At 41.1% G+C, this 25,415-nt stretch overlaps 1 protein-coding gene across 4 annotated transcripts in view; it reads right to left on the reverse strand.

The window, feature by feature from the left end:
• Positions 1–1,725: 1,725 nt before the first annotated feature.
• Positions 1,726–25,415, reverse strand: part of LOC140457906 (leucine-rich repeat-containing G-protein coupled receptor 5-like) — a 156,821-nt gene continuing 133,131 nt past the window's right edge. For 3 of the 4 annotated variants that reach the window (XM_072551680.1, XM_072551678.1, XM_072551681.1), the window contains 5 exons: positions 16,624–16,695; positions 14,170–14,295; positions 10,011–10,156; positions 8,748–8,831; positions 1,726–5,194 (listed from right to left, as the gene is read on the reverse strand). In XM_072551680.1, coding sequence (XP_072407781.1) covers positions 4,143–5,194; positions 8,748–8,831; positions 10,011–10,156; positions 14,170–14,295; positions 16,624–16,695 — 1,480 coding nt within the window. In that variant the 3' untranslated portion in view covers positions 1,726–4,142. The remainder of the gene's footprint in view (positions 5,195–8,747; positions 8,832–10,010; positions 10,157–14,169; positions 14,296–16,623; positions 16,696–25,415) is intronic. The other variant, XM_072551679.1, reaches the window with a different exon arrangement.

Genomic DNA, 25,415 nt, shown 5'->3' on the forward strand with positions numbered 1-25,415 from the left:
ATCTGATGAAGGATCAGCGCTCCAAAAGCTAGTGCTTTCAAATAAACCTGTTGGACTATAACCTGGTGCTGTGTGATTTTTAAAAGTTTACTGATGCTGCATCAGGTTAATCATTGGAATTATTTTAGTGGTTTTGGTGTCTAGTGTTAAGAGGGAAGGGAGAAGGGCCCTATTCACACATTGTTGGATTTAAATTACTTCAGGATGTTTAGAATCAAATGTACTTCCTGTAATAATATCAACTAATTTGTCCCTACAAAGCATCAGCTGGAAATGTGAACTTTTAAAAGGTTTTGTTTGAACATAATTGTGTGCTAGTTATTTTGATATAATCAATATCTGGAAAGGATTTCAAACTTTATATAAGCGTAGCAAGTGTAGTTATTTGGGAGCGGCTCCTGCATTTCAAAACATAAAATATAAAGGAAAAGAACTGCCTAGCTGCATTTGAAGTAAAATGTATTTCACTGTTAATTGATAGGCATTTAACACATCTGTTAGAAGGTTACTTTTATTTCTAATTTATGTTTAGATTATCTTTTAAACCTGAAAAGCTTTATTTGCTCTTTCTTTATTCCAAAACCAATCAGAAATGTTTTGATGTTGAAACTCTTATATGCCCACCTTCTTCTTAAACAGAGTTCTCGATTAACACAGGCTAGGCCACTCAAGAATGTGCTCAAGCGTATGAACAAGACCCAATACCTCGAAAGGATCTACTTCATTGGAGCCCAACCCATCCCATCTCGTTTTATCACAGAAAAAAAGACTTGCCCTCTTTCTCTGTAAAGCAAAAACTATCATACAAAGCCATGACAGGAACCATCAAAGAGTTGCTGGTACTTTAGCAAATCTGCATATTTTTGGTAAGAACACAAGCATCGTATGTCAGTTATCCAGTCCATCTCTTTTCTTGAACAATACAATTACCTGAGACTCTGTCCACTGTTTTCATAAGTTGATATTTAGATGTCAATATGTAATATGTGCATTCATCTAAATATTAATATGAGCAAATTAATACATAATCATTAATGCTCAACTTTACATGTTTGGCAACAAAAATAGAAATTGCTGGAAAAGTTCAGCAGGTCTGGCAGCATCTGTGGAGAGAATCAGAGTTCATGTTTCAGGTCACGTGACCCTTTCTCAAAAGTTTTTTGGAGTATGTCTGAAAGAACTTCAATTTTTACAGTACCTTTCATGACTTCTGTATGGCTCTATACTGAACTTTAAAGAATTGGGGAAAACCAAAAAATTACAGAAAAGTCTAGCAAACCTCAATGAGTCAGATTGCCAGATAACCCACTTTTTGTATTGTTGAATTCTAGGGAAAATGTGGATTGCAACAACTCCCCTCTTCTTCTTCAAACAGAGCCATTGGATGTGTTGCATCGATCTGAAAGGGGTTTTGGTTTCAGATCTGAAATGCTGGCCCAGATCTCATGCTCAGACTTGCAGACTGTTCAAATCCAACAACGTTCTGACTTGGAGGTAAGTGTGCTGACAGATAAGTTCTTAAGAAATATCAGAGTTGCTCTTCTGTCTACCAATGTTGGAATAATTTACAAAAGGATTTTTTGTACACCAGGCTTACATTTGCAACTCTAGCAGTGGCTACATCCAGCTTCAGCCTGCTTTAGGATCAAATGCAATAGTAGAAGAATATGGCAACAGCACACTAAAAGAAAAACAATAACAAAACAGCTGTAATTTATTGTGAGTATTTATTTTAACATGTTCTTATTTCCATTCTGAAGTGGAAATTCCAGCAGCCAAACTATTTACAGCTAAATGTTTACATACATTATTTACAGTCCAAAAGTGAATTCATGGTGAGGCATTTTTATTCAGTATGGCACTTCAAAAATACACAGAAAAAATTACACTCCACACAAGGGATTGAATTAATGATTCTGTTCTTCCTGGTAAAGCATTACGCAATATCTAGTGTGGATACAAAATCGGTATTGCCCTTAAAACAAATAAATACACTTTTATTTTCATAAATGTACATATATTTTATAGACATCTGGATTTTAAGAAAATTCAGGAGTGACAAATGTTTTTGATACTTTAATCTCTAAGACACTTTTTTTCTTGTTTTTATGGTCAGATTTTGTAGGATTATTGTACTGCAAGTTTTTTTAGTTATGTCATAATTATTATTTTAAAACAATTTCTAATACATATTTATTGTAATAATCTTGTGTATATCCATTACTAAACTACTTAAATTAAGTTTTTGAAAAGTGCAGATCTCTTTACTAAAGATATGAATCTCATAATTAATCATATTGTACATAATTTATGTAAATACAGGAATGAATATGTAGTCTATTCTGTGATTTGTATGGGTCATTAATCTTAAGCAGGAATCTTTTGTGACCCAGGAATGTAAAAATAAATTGAAGTAATAGTTTCAATAACTAAGCAGAGACAAATTTACAATGTCAAGTCATAACAAAGCGGCAGTGAGTTAAGGTCCACGTTTATATCCCCTATCCTAAGATATGATTGAACACAATGATGTTTGGCACATTAACGCATTAAAATCACTAACAGAAGTTTATTTAACAGTAATCAGATATTTTTAATGTAACTTGTATTCAGGAATCTGTTGAATCATATGTCCATGTGAACCATCCTTTAACTGACTGTTCTACATAGTGACATCAGAACATAGTGACATAAGAACTTAAAGGTTGAACCAGTGGAGTAAGGAGAATTGATTTGCTCATCACACTATACTCTTACAAGTCATAGGTGAACTTATCTCTTTTATAGAATCCCTACAGTATGGAAGTAGGCCATTCAACCCACCAAATCCATACCAACCATCCGAAGAGGATCCCACCACATCCTGGTGGTGGCTTGTTAGTCTAATGGTATGATTCTCACTGGAGGTGAATGTACAAGATGCAAATGTTCACAGTTCATATCCTTGTTTGTTCAACTCAGTCCTTTATTAATCTTTTCACTGGATAAACATATGGATAAAATGGAATGGTGTCAGACAGATGGGCTTCAGATTGGTTCCACAGGTTGGCACATCGAGGACTGAAGTGCCTGTACTCTGCTGTAACATTCTATGTTCTTACCCCATGACCCTGCATTTCCCATGGCTAACTCATTTAGCCTGCACAACCTTAGACCCAAGGACAATTTAGTACAGCCAATCCGCTTAACCTGCACATCTTTGGACTATGGAAGGAAACCAAAGCACCTGGAAGAAACTCCACGGATTCAGTCACCCAAAAATGGAATTGAACCCTGATCCCTGGTGCTGGGAGGCAGCAGTGCTAGCCACTGAGCCACCACGTCTCCTTTATTGGTTCAAATAGTTTGGGAGAGGTGTTGAATGGCTACACTTCTTTCATCAATGGACAAAGTCTGAATAATTAGAATTATCTCAACCAATAAAATGTTAAGTATGTGGACAAAGCAGTAAAAATTAATGAGATGCATCATTCAGAACAAATTTAAATTGACGATGTGGATCGGAAGTGTTGCTGTGAGAGGCATATATTCAGCAAACCTATTGCAGTCATTACATTTGAAATCAAGTGTAGTCAGAGTCTAAAGGAAATCATATGACATTTGAATGCAGTTTTAGGACATGGCCTTTTCCATGCTGTAAAATCTCTCTAGCTCTGTGTATTACAGGTAATCTCGTAATCATGTCACTGACACTCAAAGTGGTCTGTGAGATGAACTACATGAAGGAAGCTCTTCACTATTTCAAGAACTGTGCATTAGGTTTTGAACTATAGTGCATATGCTGATAAAGTTTTCAAACTTCCCATCTATGAACTTGAGTTTCAAATAAAATTTGTAATTGTGAAGTTCTTATTGGTTGAATCATTGCAGTGGTTGGTTGACAATGTGACATCTGAAGAACTTTCTGGAATAATGAAGGTGGCATTCTGATCTTCTGGAGTGTAAAGATTTTTCACATAATCTGATTTCTCTGCCACAGGGTAAATGTTTCAGTGGGAAGGGAGGCATCATGCATAAAAATGTGCCATTTAAAACAAAAGTGTTTAGAACTATCTGTAGCAACCAGTTCAACCTGGCGTGAAGTTTCTTTCCATGATCCTTTACCTTGACAATTAAATGATGGCGAACAAAAATGACTGCTGTCAAGTTTCCATCATCTGGTAAGTCAGTGGTCGGGAAATATTGTTCACTGAGTCACAGCACGCAACATTTCTGCTTCCTGGGCGTGTCACCAGTTCTTGAGTAGAATCACAAGACTGTTTCTCTGCATCTTCTGAATTTATTGAGGCCAAACTTCTCTGCTTTGATTTCTTCCATAATCGGCCATGCTTCCTCAGAAGTACAAGATCATCTTTGAAATGTGGGTTAAAAAAAATGTACAGCAAGGGATTGAGGCATCCTGGCAATGGAAGAATCACTAGGAGTATTGACTTGATTACTTCCGGACTAATAACTGTGAGATTCAGCAAGGAGGAAAATGACAGGAAAGCCACGGGGCAGTATAGAATACAGTTAGTGAAGAGTAGCCAGGCAACATGTTTAACCATTGAGCAGTCCGAAAGGCTGTGTAGGTCTCCCTTTTCCAAATGGCAGTAAAGCTTTGTGTAGGTTATTGTCATTACAAGAAAGCAAAGAGAATTCAGCAAAACTAAAGCCACAAGAAAGCCTAAAGTTGAAGGTTCCCCGAAGGGTAAAGGAAAACAAAGTGGAGAAATCCCATAATCTCCAATATGGAACAGTGGAAGCATTGCTATTATGGATGCCAGAATCGCACAGAATGTAGCTGCTATCTTGATGCTAGCGAGAGATTTTCCATGTTTTATATCACATTTTGCACATAGACTGCGTTCAACTGCTGCAACTGTAAGTAGGAAAATGGACATCTCTGAAGCAAATACAGACAGAAAACCTGCAGCTTGACAGCTAACTCCATTCTCCCACCATGCTCCATATTTTGCAAATCTGCCTAATGTCCACAGATCCACAACTGCCAAAATGCCACTATAACCCCCCATCAAAGCGTTCACGAGTGACATGAGGCCTATTAAAAGTTTCGGTGGGGCAATAAATGCCGGAGATCCAAAAACTGTTGTGGCGACTAAACCATTGCAGACAAGAGAGAGCAAAACAATGCTCCATACACCAAGACGTATCATCCAACTACCAAGCAGGTGATCACATGGCTTGAAGGGTCCTACAATTAAGAAGAACATAATTTAATTGATCTGAACATGTTATTATTTCCACATCTTAATATGAAAATCCATTTGACGTGGGTTATTTTGACTTGGTGCGATAGCGACAGGCTTTGGATATTGGAAGTACCAGACTGTTTTAACTACTCACTTACTTGAAATCAACAAAAATAATAACTGGGAAACAACCCATTTTACATTCAGGCACTAAACCAAAACTACTTGAAATGAAATTTAGTTGCAAATTATCTCCAAAGGAAAATTCTTTCCACAGGCAAAATTTAAGTGTTCAACATTTTCATTATCAGAACTTAAGTCAATTTTATATTTGAATAAAATCAATACAAAATATGAAACATTTTTTTCAAAGCCATACATTTTTTACTTTATTCAAATTCTTTGCAACCTGATGTATACCAAGTCAGATTAGAATGTAAAGTGAATTTATAGATTAATCGAAGCTTACAGAACTGACAGGACACTCAGTTCATCATGTCCATATTGGCCAACAAAAATCTGACTGCATTAATCCAATTTTCTAGCTTTGAGCTGTATCCATGCAGGCTATGGCTACATAATTGAGTATCTAAACACTGAATGTTATGAGAGTTTCTGGCTCAATGAGTTCCAGACTCTCACCACACCCCGGCTGGAAAAAATCTCCCTTTCCTTCTATTTATTCATTAAATAAAACATCAGCTGGAATTTATAATAGTTTTTTTAACTGAATAACCTCTCATAAGGCATTTCAGAACTGTGTTATTAAATAAAACATTGATACCCAAAGGAGAATATAACCAAAAGCCTGCTCAAAGGGGAGTTGTAAGGAGCAATGTTAAGGAAGAAAGAGGGAGAGAGTCAGAGGGTGTCAAAGCTTGGGCATCTAAAACCATAGCCATCAATTATGGAGCAATTAAAACCAGAGAGCTAGATGAGAGTGGATATTTCATTGGGCTGGCAAAGGTTGCAAGAATAGAGACTTAAAACATTCTGCACAGAGCAATTATGGAAAGGACTTCCTCTCAAAAAAACATAGGCAGCATAGTTTGTAACCCTGAGTTCACGGATGGTACAATGTGGGAGGTCAGGTAGCAGCATGTTAGTCCAAGTCTAACGGTAACAAGGGATTAAGGTGAGGAAGGGACAAAGAAAGGTAATGTTATGAAGATGGAAAGAAGGAATCTTAATGCAGATATGAATATGTGGTTGCAAGCTCATCTCGGGGCCCATATAAAATGGGGACAGACTGAAACAAAAACAGAAATTGCTTGAGAAACTCAACAGATTTGTCAGCCTCTGTGGAGAGAAAAACGGATATAACATTTCAGGTCCAGGAACCTTTCTTCAGGGTGTTCTTAAGAAGGGTCACGGGACCTGAAATATTGATTCTGCTTTCTCTCCATAGATGCTGCCAGACCTGTTGGGGTTTCTCCAGCAATTTCAGTTTTGGGCAGATTTCCAGCATCCACAGTTTCATTTTACTGTGAACAGATGAGTTGAATTTCAAACAACTGCCAGGGTAAGATATGAAGTTGGTAGTTAGGGAACAATGTTTGGAGTGGGACAGGAAACAATAGCTTCAGTCTTCCCAATACTTAACAGAGGAAGTTTCTGTTCATCCAGTAGTAGATGAAGATAAATAACATAATTATTTCGAAATGGTGAAACGATGGTGGTGAAGTAGAGTTGGGTGTTATCTATGTACATGTGAAAACTAACACTGTAATTTGGGGTGATATCACCAGGGCTGTATGTGAATGAGAAATAGGAGGGTCAAGGATACATCCTTGATGGACACCAGAAATGACAGGAAGAGATGCCATTGCAAGTGGCATTTTGGCTATGATTAGAAAGATAAGAATAGATCCAAGTAAGTGCTGTCTCACCCAAATGAATGGCATTGGAGAAGTATTGGATAAGGATGGTATTTGACAAAGAACAAATTATTTTGGAAATCATAAAATGGATACAGATGATTCAGACAATTTTCGCTCAACTATTGCTAACATTTAACTCTTCCTAAGATATTTGTCTCCAATACATCATCTAGTAGTCCATTCCACAGATGGCTCGCACTCCATATGAAGAACTTCCCATCTTTTAGTTGTTTAAGGGATATGGCATTGCTGGCTAGGCCAGCAGTTATTGTCCACCTCGAAGTGCCCTTGAGAAGGTGGTGATGAGCTGCATTCTTGAACTGCTGCAGCTCAGTCTCAGACTGCTATTAAGAGGAGAGTTCTAGGATTTTGACTCAGTAACAGAATGGCGATACATTTCCAAGTCAGGGTGGTAAACTGATGGGAGTGGATCTTCCAGGTGGTAGTGTTTTCCTGTGTCTTTTGCTCTGTCCTTCTAGATGATAGAGGTTAAGGGTAGGGAAACTGCAGGTGGAAAGAGGCTTGGTGAGTTGTCCCAGTGCATCCTGTTGATGGTGTACACTGCTGCCATCAGTGGTGATGGGAGTGAATAGTAAAGATGGTGGCTGGGATACCAGCCAAGTGGGCTGCTTTGGACTGGATGGTGAGGAGCATTTTGTGCAGCTGCACCCATCCAGGCAAGTGGAGAGCATTCCATCACTATCCTGACTTGTGCCTTGTAGATGGTGGCCAGGCATGACAGAGTTTTGCCACAGGATTTCTAGCATCCAACTTACAATTATCAATGAACATCCCATGTCTGACCTTTCAATGGAGAGAAGGTAATTGATGAAGCAACTGAGGATTTGGGCCAAGACCTGTACTCAAAAAATCCTGCAGAGATGTCCCATGACAAGACGAATGACCTCCAACAACCACAACCATTTTTCTTTGTGCTAGAAGTAACTCCAATTATTAGAGGGGGGTTTCCCTTGATTGCCATTGACTCCAGTTCTGCGAGGGATCCTTGATGCAATGCTCCATCAACTGCAATCAGCTTCACCTCACCTCCAGAATTCAGCTCTTTAGTTCATATTTGGTCCAAGGTTAGAATGAGGTCAAGAGTTGAGTGGCCCTAGAGAAACCCTTCATTCCTGATGAAGGGCTCCTGCCCGAAATGTTGATTCTCCTGCTTCTCGGATGCTACATGACTTTCTGTGCTTTTCCAGCACCACACACTCTCAACTAGTGAAATCTAAGCTGAGTGTTTATGAGCAGGTTATTGCTGAGTTAGTAGCACTGCTCACAGTCATTCCATCACTTTGCTGAGGATCGAGAATAGACTAAAATGGCAGTAATCAGCCAGATTGGATTTGTCTGGTGTTTAATTTTCAGGACATACCTGGGCTGCTAAACATTGGCTCTAAGTCTGCAATTTTTAATTTGAAGATTTTGCTAATTAAATGTATTTCTGAAAGTGAACCCTTGCTCGACTTCCAGTCTCCAATTTCTGTTGCTGAGTTTCATACCATTGTTTTGACTGGGATCACTTAGCCAAGCATAGACCAGGGATCAAACCTACTTATTTCTCGTCTTTGGGATCAGCTGCTTGTGGAATCATTGTGGAGGGCAAGCACCAAGGTTTTTGTTTTTAAAAATATATATATAAAATTGCTATTTAATGCTTTCAATTTACCTGGAACTGGAGCACATTGGACAGAATGATGGACCTTAGGATCTTCTTCAAAGTCTGTTAGCAAATCGTCAGTGTCCTGATCATCTGCACATTACATATAATTTAGTAGTCATTATGCATTAAATAAATTTTGTCCTGCATGCACAAACATTTTGTTGCTAGCCTTCTTTCACAAACAGGCAATGCATTCTGAACCCTATAAATAACTTCATGCATCTTTCCTACGTTATCTTAGATATTGCCCACTGATATCCACAAATAGGCATTGCTACTGTAATTGCCATCATGTTTTCTAGAGGGTGCATCATCAAAAAGATGAAGGTCTTGTGGCACTGCCTCTGAACTAGAAGCTCTTTGTCCCAAGTTCCACTGCAGGACTTCGTGCCAAGGAAGATGCATTCATAACATAATTTCAGCATACTCCATTGGCAGGCAATATGAGTGGGAGAGATTCCTGGGCAGTGATGTGTTGGAAAGAAATTCAAATTTCTACCTTCATTGTCCATTGCTTATTGGCTATAGCATGTGTGTAAACAGGTACTTACTGCTGCAACTTGGATCCCTTGGAGGGGATGGTTGGCTCAGTTGACTGGGTGACTGGTGTGGATAGGATTGGTGCCATCAGCACAGGGCTCAAACACCATTCAAGCTGGGTGGATTTGGGACCTGTCTCCTTCCCCTGCCCATGGTGGAGGCTGTGGCATGGTGGGTTGGACCTGCCATCAGGCAGAGGACTCTTTTTGTTAAGAAAATGATCATCAGTGAGACTACTAGTCTCAATACTTAAGACTTCTTTCTTATTAATTCGTGGGATGTGGGTTGGACCAAAGAGTCTATTTCCGAGCTGTATATCTCTAATAGTTATAATAGATTTTGGAGCTGAATTTAGGGGCAGCACGGTGGCCCAGTGGTTAGCACTGCTGCCTCACAGCACCAGGGACCCAGGTTTGATTCCCACCTGTCTGTGTGGAGTTTGCATATTCTCCCAGTGTCTGCGTGGGTTTCCTCCGGGTGCTCCGGTTTCCTCCCACAATCCAAAGATGAGCAGGCCAGGTGAATTGGCCATGCTAAATTGCCCACAGTGTAAGGTGCTTTAGTCAGGGGTAAATATAGGGTATGGAATGGATTTGGATGGGTTTCTCTTCGGAGGGGCGGTGTGGACTTGTTGGGCTGAAGGGCCTGTTTCCACAGTGTGGAGAATCTAATCTAATCTAATTTCAGTAGTTTAGCACATTCAGTAGCAGGTTGGTCATTTACCATTACCTTGACCAGACAGCATTCCAGCATCCTGTTTGTGAGCTTCCTCCTCGCTGTTGTTCTCAACTTTCTCCCACTGATTTGAGAGTTTGTAGGAACTTTCACAAGATCCATATGCACAGCATTGGTAAGCATAGGGCATTTCTAACACCCTGTGAATTTAAAGATGTAAAGTAACGAGTACAGGAATTACACTGTCTGAAAAAAATATAGCAGACATCTTGTTTTATTTAACATGAAATTATTACAGTGTAGGGTATTATTATATGTTCAAATAAATGTAAAGTACTGCATATGTTGGAGATCTGTCATAAAAACAAAGTGTTGGAGATACTCAGCAGGCTTGTTAGAAACTGTAAAGAGAGAAACAGAGGCTGGATTGTTATAGGGGACTGAGCAATATGAGCTAAAGAGGGATGGGTTAGAACAAGGTGAGACATCTGTTTGACCCATTGCAAATGGCAGGAGCAATCAGCTTCATCTTTTATCCTTTTCACAGTGGCATGTGAGTTCCTCACACGGCAGTGATGGGTTACCAATTGAGAAGTTAAAAATCTACACAACACCAGGTTATAGTTCAACAAGTTTATTTGGAAACACTAGCTTTTGGTGTGCTGTTCCTTCATCATGTGGTTGTGTGAAGGAGCAGTGCTCTGAAAGCTAGTGCTTCCAAATAAACCTGTTGGACTATAGCCTGGTGTTGTGTGATTTTTAACTTTGTCCACCCCAGTCTGAAACCGGCACCGCAAAATCATGACCACCAAGTAAGAGGGATTATTGGTTGTTAAATGCTTCCTTGACAGCAAAACTTGCCTCATTAATATTCATCTTTCGCACTTTATGAAACTCGCCAAGTCAATTTGATGTCGAGAAAACTATGCATGAAAACTAGAGCAGGTACTTAGTGAGTTCAGATCATTACTTGCTCTAAATGACTTCCATGTTCCATATGAACAAACTCTATCTCAGGGAATGTTTCACAGGCATTAGCCTCTGGCATACCTCGTCCAAATTGATCATCTACCAACTGATCACAACCATCATGGCATCTCTGAGGCACTGGCAACGCCATCTAGAAGCACAGGCAAGCATTGCAGGGTTCACCAGCAATTAGCATTGAAAGGCTCCTGCAAGGACATTTCGTGTTCACAGGCACCCAGGGAGAGCACAGAGAACGAGCGTGGGCTTCATAACAGTATAATGCCAGGGTTCTGGGAGCAGTTACAGGCAAACTTCAATATGACGGGTTTCCACATGGGGAGGATGGGTGGTGATGGGCTGTGGGGGCAGTGAGAGGTTAAAAGGGGCATGGAGGCTTTGGAAGAAACCTGGTGATCAGGCAAGGCCTGGTACAGATGGTATCCAGCACAATCTTCATTTCCTGCCATTACTTTCCGTTCCCTGGAAGTTAAGCGATACTAACTGGAAAATGCTGGAATGGCTCTACCAACTCAATGGTAGTCAGTTTCGGGGGGCTGGGGGGGAGAAGGGGCGTGGTATACTAGTATATTGTAGCAACAAATACATGACACAGCAGTATTAAAGCACAATCTCATTTAACATCTAATTATTTCACGCGCTTGCTATGTTGCAGAGTGGTCAGATACCGGTTAAAGGTGTTTTGCATCATGCCGTTGGTGCTTACAAACTGAACTTGGTCATTAAAATAATGTGGAAGTGAGCAGCAATTCAATTACAAATTGCCAAAACTGAAGGGGCATTGCTATTCACTAAACTTGCCGGAGTCCTGTTTGAGCCATAGAACATCCGGTGTACGTTTAATGTAGGTCTGGGGTAGGAAGGATGTCAGAGCACACCCGGTACACCCTTCTCTCTGGCACTGGGGGGTGGTCACACATATGGTATGGCACCTTGACCAACTTGCTGCACATGCCAAGCTGTCGGTGGATGGATATAGGGCACACATCCCTCACTGTTTGAGTGCGGCATATCTCATTATGCAGAGAATTGTGCTGCAGGGCATGCCATGAATAAACTGCTCTGAGACCTTCGAAACTCTTTTTGCTCCTTTAATCCCATTTTGGGTCCTTTCCACTGAGAGTGGTGGGGCCTGCCAGTGTGATGGGAGGTTTGTTGCTGCGGCTAACTCCCTGGGAAGGTGAAGTGGATGCAAGAGGACCAGGGAAATGAGACACCCAAGGGGGAGCAGCAGCAGGTCACCCCAGAGGATACGGAGCACGCTGCTCGGGGGTGGGGGGGGGGGGTGGGGGGAGGGCCGCCGAAGGATGCACAGGAGGCTCTGACGTTCCCGACCACGACTCCATTTCCTGGGCATGAGCGAGGTGCAGCACCGACAGAGGATTCATCTGTTCTGGGACACTGCGGCAGAACAGTGCCAGAAACTGGATTGGGAGCTGAGACTGCAGGAGAGGGAGGACAACCTCTCCCAGTGGCTGTTCAGATCACTGCAGTAGGGTGTTTGCGTGAGTGTGTGTGTGTGAAAGAGAGAGAGAGAGAGAGAGAGACTGGCTCCTGTATGCGATCTCCCAGTTGTGCACCCACAAATCCATCTAGACAGTGACCGATACCATCAGTACAATGTCACACTAGTCTCCTTAAGGTCAGTGCTGTAGCCTGGGCTGTAAGATTCAGGAATATTGCGTGTTTGCCCCCAGTTGCAGGGTGCTATCGACTGTACATATGCAGCAATGACAAGACTCTGTCATAATGCTGCAGAAATCATCATCAGACAGTGGTTTTGTTTGATTCCCAGAGGAGTGTGCCCACTACCCCAGCAGCTACCATGACTCCTACATTCTGGCATACTTTCATGTGCCTAGTGTGTTTAAGGGTCCAGGGTCCTTACAAGGTTGCGTATTGGGGGAGGCAAGGGATACCCATAGTGATCATAGCTCATCATAGCATTGAGGAACCCTTTGACAGATGCTCAGTGCAAGTTCAACATCACCCATTCTGCAATCAGGTCCATGGGGGAACAGACAATAGGGTTGTTGAACATGTGGCTCCACTGCTTAGACCAGACTTGGAGGGGGGAGCTCCACTATAGTTTGGACAGAATGTACCACATCATCCTGGCGTGCTCCACTTAATTGGAGCAGGCAATGGGACGATACGTTGGATGCTGAGGAACTGGAAGAACAGGAGGGGACTGGATAAGTGGAAGCTAAGTTTGGTCATGACAGAGTTCAACTGCACTAGGCACCACAAGCTATACAGAACCCAATTAACACCCAGTACCGACAGTTGAGAACAGGGAGGAGCACACAGTTGCGGACTGTAAAATATTCATTGCATGTGATTCCCTGAAATCTGTTTTGCATTGTTTTGGTGAACCTCAGCCTATTTTGGTTTTGTCTGTGTTTCCTTTAGCTGACTGTGAATGAAAGGTTCTGTTTGGATTTGTCCAACTAATTGCCTATGTGTGACATTGTCCTACAGGATGATGACAAGTTTTGGGTAAGCAGGTGGGCACTGGGGACAGACTAGTGCTGATGTGGAGTGTTCAGACAGCTAGTTTTGGGTGTGTTGCTTAAATTACAGCTCGGGTGAGAGAATGGGTTTGGATGTGTGATGGAGTGCCAAGTATGTGTCATGGGGAGTGTGGTTTTGTGGCTGATATGCCATTATGCTGCTGGTAATGAGCAATACCAGACTGCCAATGCTTGCCCAGATGCACAGTGACCGTTGAAAGATGGCAAGGGCACAAAGGATGGCAGTGTTCTGGTGATGCCCACTGAGTAGCAAGGAGTTCTGGGAATGACATGTGGCAAGATGACGCCAGAATCAGACACGAGAGACACCCTAGGATCGGGTTAAGTAATTAATGTGACTTATTTGGTAAGATACACCAAGATAACTAATTTGGTCTTGCATAAAAACAATCTGCAATAACCTTGATGCAACTCAGACTGAGCCAAAATATATAAGATTCAACCCTGAAGAGTCATATTGGACTCAAAGTGTTAATTCTGTTTTGGTCTCCTGAGATGTTACCAGATCCGTTGAGTTTCAACAGCAATTTCTCTTATTACACATGTTTTTCTTTATATTTCATTTACTAGTCCAATAAAACCTACCAGCTGGTCAATTCTTGAAATGACTCACAACCCCTCAGTTACTTTCTTAATGAATTTCTCATTGGTAATGATTAAAGCAGAAATAAATTGTGTATTTGTCTCCTTACCTCAAGTTCCGGAGGCTTTCTATAGGTAACAAATCTTGTAGAGCTTGATTGCCAGTTATTTTCAGATGTGTTAATCCATTTAGTCCAGATACAGGAAGAGATGACAGAAGATTGAAGGTGAGGTCACTGCATGGAATGATTATTCGCATGTGAATCAATTACAAATTATTTTGTTAAATTTTAGGAGTAACATTTACTTTGATATAATCCTAGCATGACATAGTTGATGAAATATAAATGCAAAGGAAATGTCAAGTAGCCTGAAACTGTCAACAACTTAATCTAAAATTAGTATTACTGAGTGAGAGATTCTTCACAAAGGCTGGCAGGGATGGGGGGGGCGGGTGCAGATGTTATGTTTCTGAAGTTTAACATTGCATAAGGCTATGTGAACTTCCTTTAAGTTGGTTCTTTTTCTTTCAGTTTCTGGAAACTTGCCAACCAAGCTGATTTACCAAACTTATCCAATTAATTCTGGAGACCAACGGCCAATTTACAGATTGAGGGTGGGAGGGAATAAGGCAGGCGGCATTAAGCTCACTGCATCGTCTGGAAACAGTCTGGATGCAGCTACAAGAGTAGCTAGGTGCCAAGGGCAACTTGTTTAAAAAGTTAGTCTCAGTGGGTGGGAGTTTGTCCAGTTGCAATAAAAACAATAAATAGAAAAAAACAACTCCAGCTTTCAATCTTCAGACTTCCAATCATTTCCTGTGCTCATCCATGCCAAGATAGACCATCTCCCATTGCTTCCCACTCCATTCCATGGCCAGCAAGCCATTACACCCCACTCATCCTCATTGCCCTTTATCACCCCATGCCCAACTTACTACCAACTCATGTCCCTGTCCACCAGTCTTTGTCTTTACGCCTTTAAACCTCTAATACCCAAGATGGGCAGCTCTCATGAGCCATGGTCAGATGAAATTAAGTTTCAATTATCTGCTGCAAACTTCATTTTTCTTAAAATAATTCTAATAGATAATATTAGAATCTCTAAAAGTACTTAATCCCTTTTCAAAAACAAGCACATATTCACATCAAAGATAGCAACTGTTACCGGAACCATTTGCAGTTGTCAATCAAACTGTGATAGGTTTTAGAAGCAGCAAGGCAGTGAAATCACCAACAATGCTTTTTTTTTCCCCAAACTACAGGCTGAATGTTTTCCCCAAAATATAAAGGGCTTGGGATTTAAATGACTTGACACATTCATGTCAACTGTTAACAATCACAAAGGAGTACCTGATCTCTTCAGAAGAGTACCTTCTCTTTCCAAAGATCTTGCTGGTTTAGACCTTTTCCTCAAATATCTATGAGCCCATGAATCAGAAATCCTATTGAGGAAATCTGTCTCTGTTTGAAGGCAGATGTACTTTCCCCTGAGCAGGTGCCTCCATAAACTGTGAAGGAGCAATGTATGTGTGGCTTCTATTTCCCCAACTTAATGCTACAATCTACTCTCCAGTCCCTAACTGTATTGCAGGTCAGCATGGTAGCAGAGTTGTTTGCACTGGTGCCTCACAGCATCAAGGACCTGGGTTTGATTCCAACCTTGGGTGACTGTCTGTGTGGGGCTTGTATGTTCTCCCAGTTTCTGCATGGGTTTCCTCCCACAATTTAAAGATGTGTAGATTAGCCATGCTAAATTGCTCATAATATATAGGGATGCTATGTGGATTAGTCATGGGAAACTAGGGGTTACAGGGATAACAGTGAAGCGAGGGATTGGCTTTCAGAGAGTCAGTATGGACTGAATAGGCTATTTTTACACTGCAGAATGAAGAATGATGGGTGCTGGGTTCCAGAATATAACTTCCAGCAGAGAGATCTGGAAGCATTAAGGCTAAGGCACAGAACACTTTCTCTTTAAGAAAATCAGACTTTGGCTTTAGGTAAAGCATTTTCCAAAGACAAAAATCTTTGCTCAATAGGAGGCAAAATGGAAATTCTGGTGTGAACTGCCCAGGAACTTCCAGCCATGGCTGAAAAATCATTCAGCGAAGTACATGAATTTTTGTATCGCTTTCTTTCTACCAGAACTGAGGACTCATAAAATTCTCCCTTGTAAACCTGCGGGGGATCTGTGGAAAATCTGACTTGAGAGAAAAGATGGTGAGAGTCAGATCCTGGGTCAAGGCTTTGGAATTTAAAGTTTTATTTTAAAGTTGTCTTAAAGGCTCAGGAGATTATTATAAAAGGGATTCTTATTGAAAGCATAGCTCACAAGAAATTCAGAACTACCTGATGTTAAAATTTGATTAGAATTTAGGTGTGATAAATTTAAAAACAGGGTCTTATGCTAATGAAAATGTAACAATCTTATTGGCTGAAAACCAGCTCATTTGCAATACTAAATTAACACTGTAATGAAGGACAAAAGTATATTTATTACACATCGGAAAATTGCTCCAAATTATGTATCGCTCATGAAATATTTAGAACTCAGAGACTTACAGTTTGATTAAAGATGGTGAAGAAATAAATGATTCTTGATGTATAAATTCAATTTTGTTCCAACCAAGGTCACTACATGGGGACAGATACATGAAGGTTATTGATAAGGTGCTGCCATCTGTATGAATTTACACATACACCCCACATAAATTTATAGTGAGTTAAGTATGGCGATTATTGATACAATTTCCCATCTGTTTTATGCTGGAGATGAATTATACCACTCTGTACTTTAATTGAGAAATTAATACTCCCCCCTTATCTGACACAAGCAAAATTTTCCATTGGCAATAACTTGACTTCTGAAATGTTAACTGTTTCTCTCTCCAGAGATGTTGCCAGATCTGCTGAGTTTCTCCAGCATTCTGAACGTTTGTTTTAGATTTCCAGCTTCCTCATTATTTTGCATTTATGCCTTAGAATCAGAAGGATGTAGATTCAAGGCCAGTGATATAGTTTGAACATATGAACTGAAGCTTCAGTACTGTCAGATAGCTGTATAGTGTTAGGGTTGTTATCTTTCAAAGAAAATATTAGACTGAACCTCTGCCTGTCCTGATGGTTCACAGGACATCAAAAATTCTAGTTTGGTTGTGACAAAGGTTTTAACAGACAATAAAGTAGTTGAACTGGCTACTATCTATTGGTAGGCAAAAGAGAGGAGTGCAGATGCTGGAAACCAGAGTTTAGATCAGTGTGGTGCTGGAAAAACACAGCAGGTCAGGCAGCATCCAAGGAGCAGGAAAATCGACATTTCGGGCAAAAGCCCTTCATCAGGAATACAGGTAGGAAGCCTCCAGGGTGGAGAGATAAAACTTGGTAGCCCCACCACCCCATGGCAAACCCTCACTTACAGCCCATCCTATATCTGGGACAATGGTCCTGGGGTGGGATAGGAAGGAGGTACTGTCATGCCAGTTAGTGGCTGCACATTTTGTTGTTATTATTGGGGTGGCACGGTGGCTCACAGTTAGCACTGCTACTTCTCAGCACCAGGGTCCCTGGTTCGATTCCAGCCTCGGGCGACTGTCTATGAGGAGCTTGCACATTCTCCCTGTGTCTGAGTAGTGATAAACAGCTCCATTTCCGACCAGTGACCAGTGGCGTACCGCAGGGATCAGTACTGGGACTGCAGCTTTTTACAATATATGTTAATGATATAGAAGATGGTATTAGCAATAACATTAGCAAATTTGCTGATGATACTAAGCTGGGTGGCAGGGTGAAATGTGATGAGGATGTTAGGAGATTACAGGGTGACCTGGACAAGTTAGGTGAGTGGTCAGATGCATGGCAGATGCAGTTTAATGTGGATAAATGTATGGTTATCCACTTTGATGGCAAGAACAGGAAGGCAGATTACTACCTAAATGGAATCAATTTAGGTAAAGGGGCAGTACAGAGAGATCTGGGTGTTCTTGTACACCAGTCAATGAAGGTAAGCATGCAGGTACAGCAAGTAGTGAAGAAGGCTAATAGCATGCTGGCCTCCATAGCAAGAGGGATTGAGTATAGAAGCAAAGAGGTTCTTCTGCAGCTGTACAGGGCCCTGGTGAGACCACACCTGGAATATTGTGTGCAGTTTTGGTCTCCAAATTTGAGGAAAGACATTCTGGCTATTGAGGGGGTGCAGCGTAGGTTCACAAGGTCAATTCCTGGAATGGCGGGATTACCTTATGCTGAAAGACTGGAGCGACTGGGCTTATATACCCTTGGGTTTAGCAGACTGAGAGGGGATCTGATTGAGACATAGAAGATTAACAACGGATTGGACACTCTGGAGGCAGGAAACATGTTTCCGTTGATGGGTGAGTGCCGAACCAGAGGACACAGCTTAAAAATACGGGGTAGACCATTTAGGACAGAGATGAGGAGAAACTTCTTCACCCAGAGAGTGGTGGCTGTGTGGAATGCTCTGCCCCAGAAGGCAGTGGAGGCCCAGTCTCTGGATTCATTTAAGAAAGAGTTGGATAGAGCTCTCAAGGATTGTGGAATCAAGGGTTATGGAGATAAGGCAGGAACAGGATACTGATTGAGGATGATCAGCCATGATCATATTGAATGGTGGTGCAGGCTCGAAGGGCAGAATGGCCTAATCCTGCACCTATTGTCTATTGTCTGCGTGGGTTTTCTCCGGGTGCTCCGGTTTCCTCCCACAGTCTAAAGACGTGCAGGTTGGGTGAATTGGCCATGCTAAATTGCCCATAGTGTTGGGTGCATTAGTCAGAGGGAAATGGGTCTGGGTGGGTTGCTCTTCAGAGGGTTGGTGTGGACTGGTTGGGCCGAAGGGCCTGTTTCCACACTGTGGGGAAGTTAATTTAATCAAGATCCCAGATAGAAATTTGGCTTGTTACATCATATTTTCTCTCATTTTTATGTAACAAGATGACCTTTCACTGAAAGACAAGCACACATTGCTGCTGAAGGGCTTATGCCCAAAACATTGATTCTCCTGCTTCTTGGATGCTACCTGACCGGCTGTGCTTTTCCAACACCACACTCTTCAACTCTGCTCTCCAGCATCTGCAGTGCTCACATTCTCCCACACATTGCTGCAGATATGATTTTAATAACAAAAGCAAAAGCTTATTATGCAAAAGAAATGAAAATAGAGTAAAGCCAATTACATACAACAAAATTCAAAAAATTCCAAACCATACGGTAAAATACAATCCCATCTATTCCAACATCATCATTTCACAGTACTCAAGCACCAGAGAGAATCCCTTTGTCTATCAAACTTTTAGAACATAGAACATTAATACAGGCACTTCGGGCCTCGATGCTGTGGCGACCTGCTAAACCAATCTGAAGCCCACCCAACCATTTTCATCCATATGTTTATCCAATGACCATTTAAATGCCCTTAAAGTTGGCAAGTCTACTACTGTTGCAGGCAGGGCATCCCTCACCCCTAAGTCTCTGAGTAAAGAAACTACCTTGAACATCTGTCCTATATCTATCACCCCTCAATTTAAAGCTATGTCCTTTTGTGCTGTCTCTCACCATCCAAGGAAAAAGGCTCTCCCTGTCCATCCTTTTCATCCCTCTGATTATCTTATATGTTTCAATTAAATCACCTCTCAACCTTCTTCTCTATGTAGAAACCAGCCTCAAGTTCCTCAGCCTTTCTGCATAAGACCTTCCCCCCCATACCAGGCAACAGCCTAGTAGATCTCCTCTGAACCCTTTCCAAAGCTTCCACATCCTTCCTTTAATGTTGTGATCAGAACTGCAAGCAATACACCAGAGTTTTGTACAGCTGCAACATGACCTCATGGCTCCAAAACTCAATCCCTCTACCAATAAAAGCCAATACAGCATATGCCTTCTTAACAATCCTATCAACCTGGGTGGCAACTTTCAGGGATCTATGCACATGGCCACCAAGATCCCTCTGCTCATCTACACAACCAAGAATCTTACCATTAGCCCAGTGCTCTGCATTCCTGTTGCTCCTTCCAAAGTGAATCACCTCACACTTTTCCGCATTAAACTCTGTTTGCCATGTCTCAGTCCAGCTCTTCAGCTTATCTATATCCCTCTGTAACCTGCAATATCCTTCGGCACTATCCACAACTCCACTGACCTTGGTGTCATCCGCAAATTTACTAACCCATTCTTCTATGCCCTCATTCAGGTCAGTTATAAAAATGACAAACAGCGGAGGTCCCAAATCAGATCCTTGCAGTACACCATGAGTAACTGAACTCCAGGATGAACATTTTCCATCAATCACCACCCCGTCTTCTTTCAACTAGCCAACTTCTGATCCAAACTGCCAAATTACCCTCAATCCCATGCCTCCATACTTTGTACAACAGCCTACTGTGTGGAACCTTATCAAACTCGTTACTGAAATCCATATACACCACATCAACCACTTTGCTCTCATCCACCTGTTTGGTCACCTTCTCAAAGAACTCAGTAAGGTTTGTGAGGCATGACCTCCCCTTCACCATGTTGACTATCGGTAATCAACTTATTCATTTCTAGATGGTTATAAATTCTATATCTTATAACCTTTTCCAACACTTTACCCACAACCGAAGTAAGGCTCACCAGTCAGTCATTACCAGGATCATCTCTACTCCCCTTCTTGAACAAGGGGGCTACATTTGCTATCCTCGAATCTCCTGGCACTATTCCTGTAGACAATGATGCCATAGAGATCAAAACCAACGACTATGCAATCTCCTCCCTGGCTTCCCAGAGTATCCTAGTATAAATCCCACCCAGCCAGGGAACTTACCTAGATTAGATTACTTACAGTGTGGAAACAGGCCCTTCGGCCCAACAAGTCCACACTGCCCAACCGAAGCGCAACCCACCCATACCCCTAACCTAACACTACGGGCAATTTAGCTGACCTGCACATCTTTGGACTGTGGGAGGAAACCAGAGCACCCGGAGGAAACCCACGCAGACACGGGGAGAACGTGCAAACTCCACACAGTCAGTCACCTGAGGCGGGAATTGAACCCGGGTCTCTGACGCTGTGAGACAGCAGTGCTAGCCACTGTGCCACCGTGCCGCCCAATTTTCACCGTGCCGCCCAATTGCCGCCCAATTACCTATTTTCACAATTTCCAGAATTGCTAACACGTCCTCTTTGTGAACCTCGATCCCATCTAGTCTAGTAGCCTATATCTCAGTATTCTCCTCGACAAAAATGTCTTTTTCCAGTGTGAATACTGATGTAAAATATTCATTTAGCACTTGTCCCATGTCTTCTGACTCCATGCACAACTTTCCACTACTGTCCTTGATTGGCCCTAATTTTACTCTAGTCATTCATTTATTCCTGACACACCTATAGAAAGCTTTAGGGTTTTCTTTGTTCCTAGATGCCAATGACTTCTCATGTCCCCTCCTGGCTCTTCTAACCAAACACTTCTGGTCAGGAGTATTGAAACAAAATCTCTTGTCTTGAAGAAAACTTTTTTTATGGTTGTGAATGAAGTCCTTTCTTCAGTAGGAATTGTCTCACATAACCAACTTCAACTAGGATTCCTGCAAACTGAAAATAAAAGCTTTTCCAAGTATGGAGCTTTTCTCCAGGATAAGTTTAAAAAATGAATTCCTCATTCTTCCAAATTGAAAATAAGCTAATGCTTTACAATGTTTACCCTGTCTGATCATAGAATCATCTGAATACCAACACTTTACATGACACTATGCCTGCAGTCTAAAAATCCTCCCCTGGTTAGAACCACATAAGAGGTATTTGCCTCTTTTCTGGTTGCATTGGCTGCTTTAGCAAATGGCAAAATTCTTCAATGTCACTGCAGCCTTTTTGCATTAGTAAAACCAGAACTGTGTAGTCTTTCACCACTAAATATTCAGTACTTAAGAGAAGGGCTATGGATGAAATAAGGGGATGAAAGAGGTTTGCCTCTTAGTTTAAAAAAAACCAGCAAATCTGATTTTGATAAGTACTGACAACTGTCTGCATATAGAACTGAACTGATGTTCTAGGATGAGAGTCAGCAAGTTGTCAAAGTGAGAGGGATCACAAATGAGAGCAATCCTCTCATTAGACAATGTCGACTGCTGCACATTTTCAAGTAGGGAACTCATAAGGAGAATCAAAGTGCACCAAATCTCCTGTACAATACTATGATCAGATGCCCCTGAAGATCTCTGGCTGAAAATAATTTCCAAAAACTTTAAGTTCACAAGTTGCAGCTGACAAAAGCTCAGTAATAGGGAAAAAGCAAGTGGAAAATTGACTAACTGATCAGTGATACCACTACCCCACCCATTTAACAACTACCCGCCTTTTCACTGAGCTCTGGCAAACACTTCTTACTGTTGGCGCTCAAAGATGATCTAAAATAAGAAACATATTGGTGGTAAGCTATATCAGGCAGATGGAAAATAATGTTCTTGCTTTCACTAGTACCAACACTTTCATTTCTGCCAACAAACAATTGTGTTGAATGCCAGCTGCATAACTCATTCTTGACAGTAATAGGTGGGGTTGTCTTGGCCTGGTAGATAAATTGTTTCAGGACACAGTTTATGTTAACACACACACAAAGCCATTAAAATTAAATTTTGAAAATCTGTCTTCAAATAAAATAAACCCACATCAATGAAGTTAAAATGAAAACACAAGGAACAATTTAATATACTTGGGTATGTTAGCTATGTATCTTTGTTGTTTGGTAGGCGTTCCCTGCACGTGAATAAAGTTTAGTTGAGCAGTTTTCCATTGGATAGCTATTGTTAGAAAATCTTAAAAGTCTTGATTATTGTACCAAATGAAATGGATTGTTTTAACTGTGCTACCTGGTTAGAAACATATTCTGTATTTAGGGTGTAGGTGTGCTCGCTGAGCTGTAGGTTTGATATCCAGACATTTCATTACCTGGCTAGGTAACATCATCAGTGGCGACCTCCAAGTGAAGTGAAGCTGTTGTCTCCTGCTTTCTATTTATATCTTTCTCCTGGATGCGATTCCTGGGGTTTGTGGTGATGTCATTTCCTGTTTGTTTTCTGCGGGGTTGATAGATGGCATCTAGATCTATGTGTTTGTTTATGGCGTTGTGGTTGGAGTGCCAGGCCTCTAGGAATTCTCTGGCATGTCTTTGCTTAGCCTGTCCCAGGATAGATGTGTTGTCCCAGTCGAAATGGTTATTTTTCATCCGTGTGTAAGGCTATGAGGGAGAGAGGGCCGTGTCTTTTTGTGGCTAGCTGGTGTTCATGTATCCTGGTGGCTAACTTTCTTCCTGTTTGTCCTATGTAGTGTTTGTGGCAGTCCTTGCATGGAATTTTGTAGATGATGTTGGTTTTGTCCATGGGTTGTAGTGGTCTTTTAAGTTTGTTAGTTTTTGTTTGAGAGCATTGGTGGGATTGTGTGCTACTTGGAGTTTGTTAGTAGTAAGACCCCTCAGAATCCTAGTAGCACACAATCCCACTAACACTCTCAAACAAAAACTAACAAACTTAAAAGACCCAGTATAACCCATGAACAAAACCAACGTCATCTACAAAATTCCATGCAAGGACTGCCACAAACACTACATAGGACAAACAGGAAGAAAGTTAGCCACCAGGATACATGAACATCAGCTAGCCACAAAAAGACACGGCCCTCTCTCCCTCGTAGCCCTACACATGGATGAAAAAAAACCATTTCGACTGGGACAACACATCTATCCTGGGACAGGCTAAGCAAAGACATGCCAGAGAATTCCGAGAGGCCTGGCACTCCAACCACAACGCCATAAACAAACACATAGATCTAGATGCCATCTATCAACCCCGCAGAAAACAAACAGGAAATGACATCACCACAAACCCCAGGAACCCCATCCAGGAGAAAGATATAAATAGAAAGCAGGAGACAACAGCTTCGCTTCACTTGGAGGTCGCCACTGATGATGTTACCTAGCCAGGTAATGAAACGTCTGGATATCAAACCTACAGCTCAGTGAGCAAACCTACACCCTAAACCTCAACCTGAGCGACAAACCTTCACAAACATTGCAAAAACATATTCTGTGCACAACCCTTTTAATATTTCACCTACAAGGTGCAGTAGAATGCCTCATCCAGATGACAATAAATCTGGAGAAGGTTCCAAATATTTAATTTTTATCTGCTCACTAATCGAACATATTTACAACTTTTTTTTAAAATTGTAATTACTGTTCCAGCTTGAAGAAATATTCATAGGATTGCAAACTTTTGGTGAAACACAATTTCTGTCAGGGTCTTACAAAGCAACAATGAACCCTTGCGTATTTTTTACCTTAACCTCTGGACTATTTAATTGGAAATGGAACAATTTTAAATAAGACTGGTTCTGTAAACAGTTTTTTTTCCCTCAAGCATCAATCCTTAAATAAGGTCCTCCTTAACATTCTTGCTAGCTATAGTGGGTATTGACCAGTACTGTTGATCTTGTGTCTGATCAAAGGACAGTCCATGAGAGTGGAACAACCTGATGGTACCTTTGCTCTTCGACCCAAACGCTTTCACATGCAGAGAGCATGGAGATTTGGATTTCAGTTCGAATTGTGATGTAAGGTTGGAAAAAGGAAAAACGGATTTTAAATCAGTATTTCTCAATTGTATACCTTTTGTATTTTGCTGTATATTTTATATAACTCAAATCAAAGCAGAACTGACACTAGCTTGTAAGAGTGCAACAGGTTTTATTTTACTAGAGTTTTGGAGTATCTTTGCAAATGCAAAATATCTGCATTCACACAAATCGCAGTCTAGCTTCCCGCAACTTCTGTTTCCTTCACTCTGAGTTCACATCCAGGTTTAACCAATCAAACCCAGTGCTCATAGATCAGTTACCAAACTTTCTTTATGAAAGACAGAATAATTGATCACCACACCACCATGATCCTTTTGTGGAAGTAAACTTTAGCTTTTTATTTTCTCATTTCATCGAACACATCAGTTGCACTCACCCAGTTTCTCAGAGAAAACAATGAGGGTAGTGCTGTGCAAGTCTTGCATTTGCTTACATTTCCTGTAAGATCATGCCTTGGGCATGCATTGTGCTCTCAAAGGAAAGCTACAGACTGAAGAAGTTGGACGTGTGCAAATCAAAACAAACCTTCGGAATATGAAATTACCACTGCAAAACTATGAAGGATTTCAGATAACAACCACTACCGAATGACCATTCACGAAAGCCATAAATGAAACACGTGATGACCAGATCAGATCATAAAAAATACTTTTGATTTAAAAAGACTGTTATTCTTTCCCTCAGTAACTGACATTTCTAAGTTTAAAATAATTTTAAAATAAATCACTGTGTAATC

The sequence above is a fragment of the Chiloscyllium punctatum genome, chromosome 32 (genome assembly GCF_047496795.1).
Source record: "Chiloscyllium punctatum isolate Juve2018m chromosome 32, sChiPun1.3, whole genome shotgun sequence".
NCBI classification, from domain to species: Eukaryota; Metazoa; Chordata; class Chondrichthyes; order Orectolobiformes; family Hemiscylliidae; genus Chiloscyllium; species Chiloscyllium punctatum.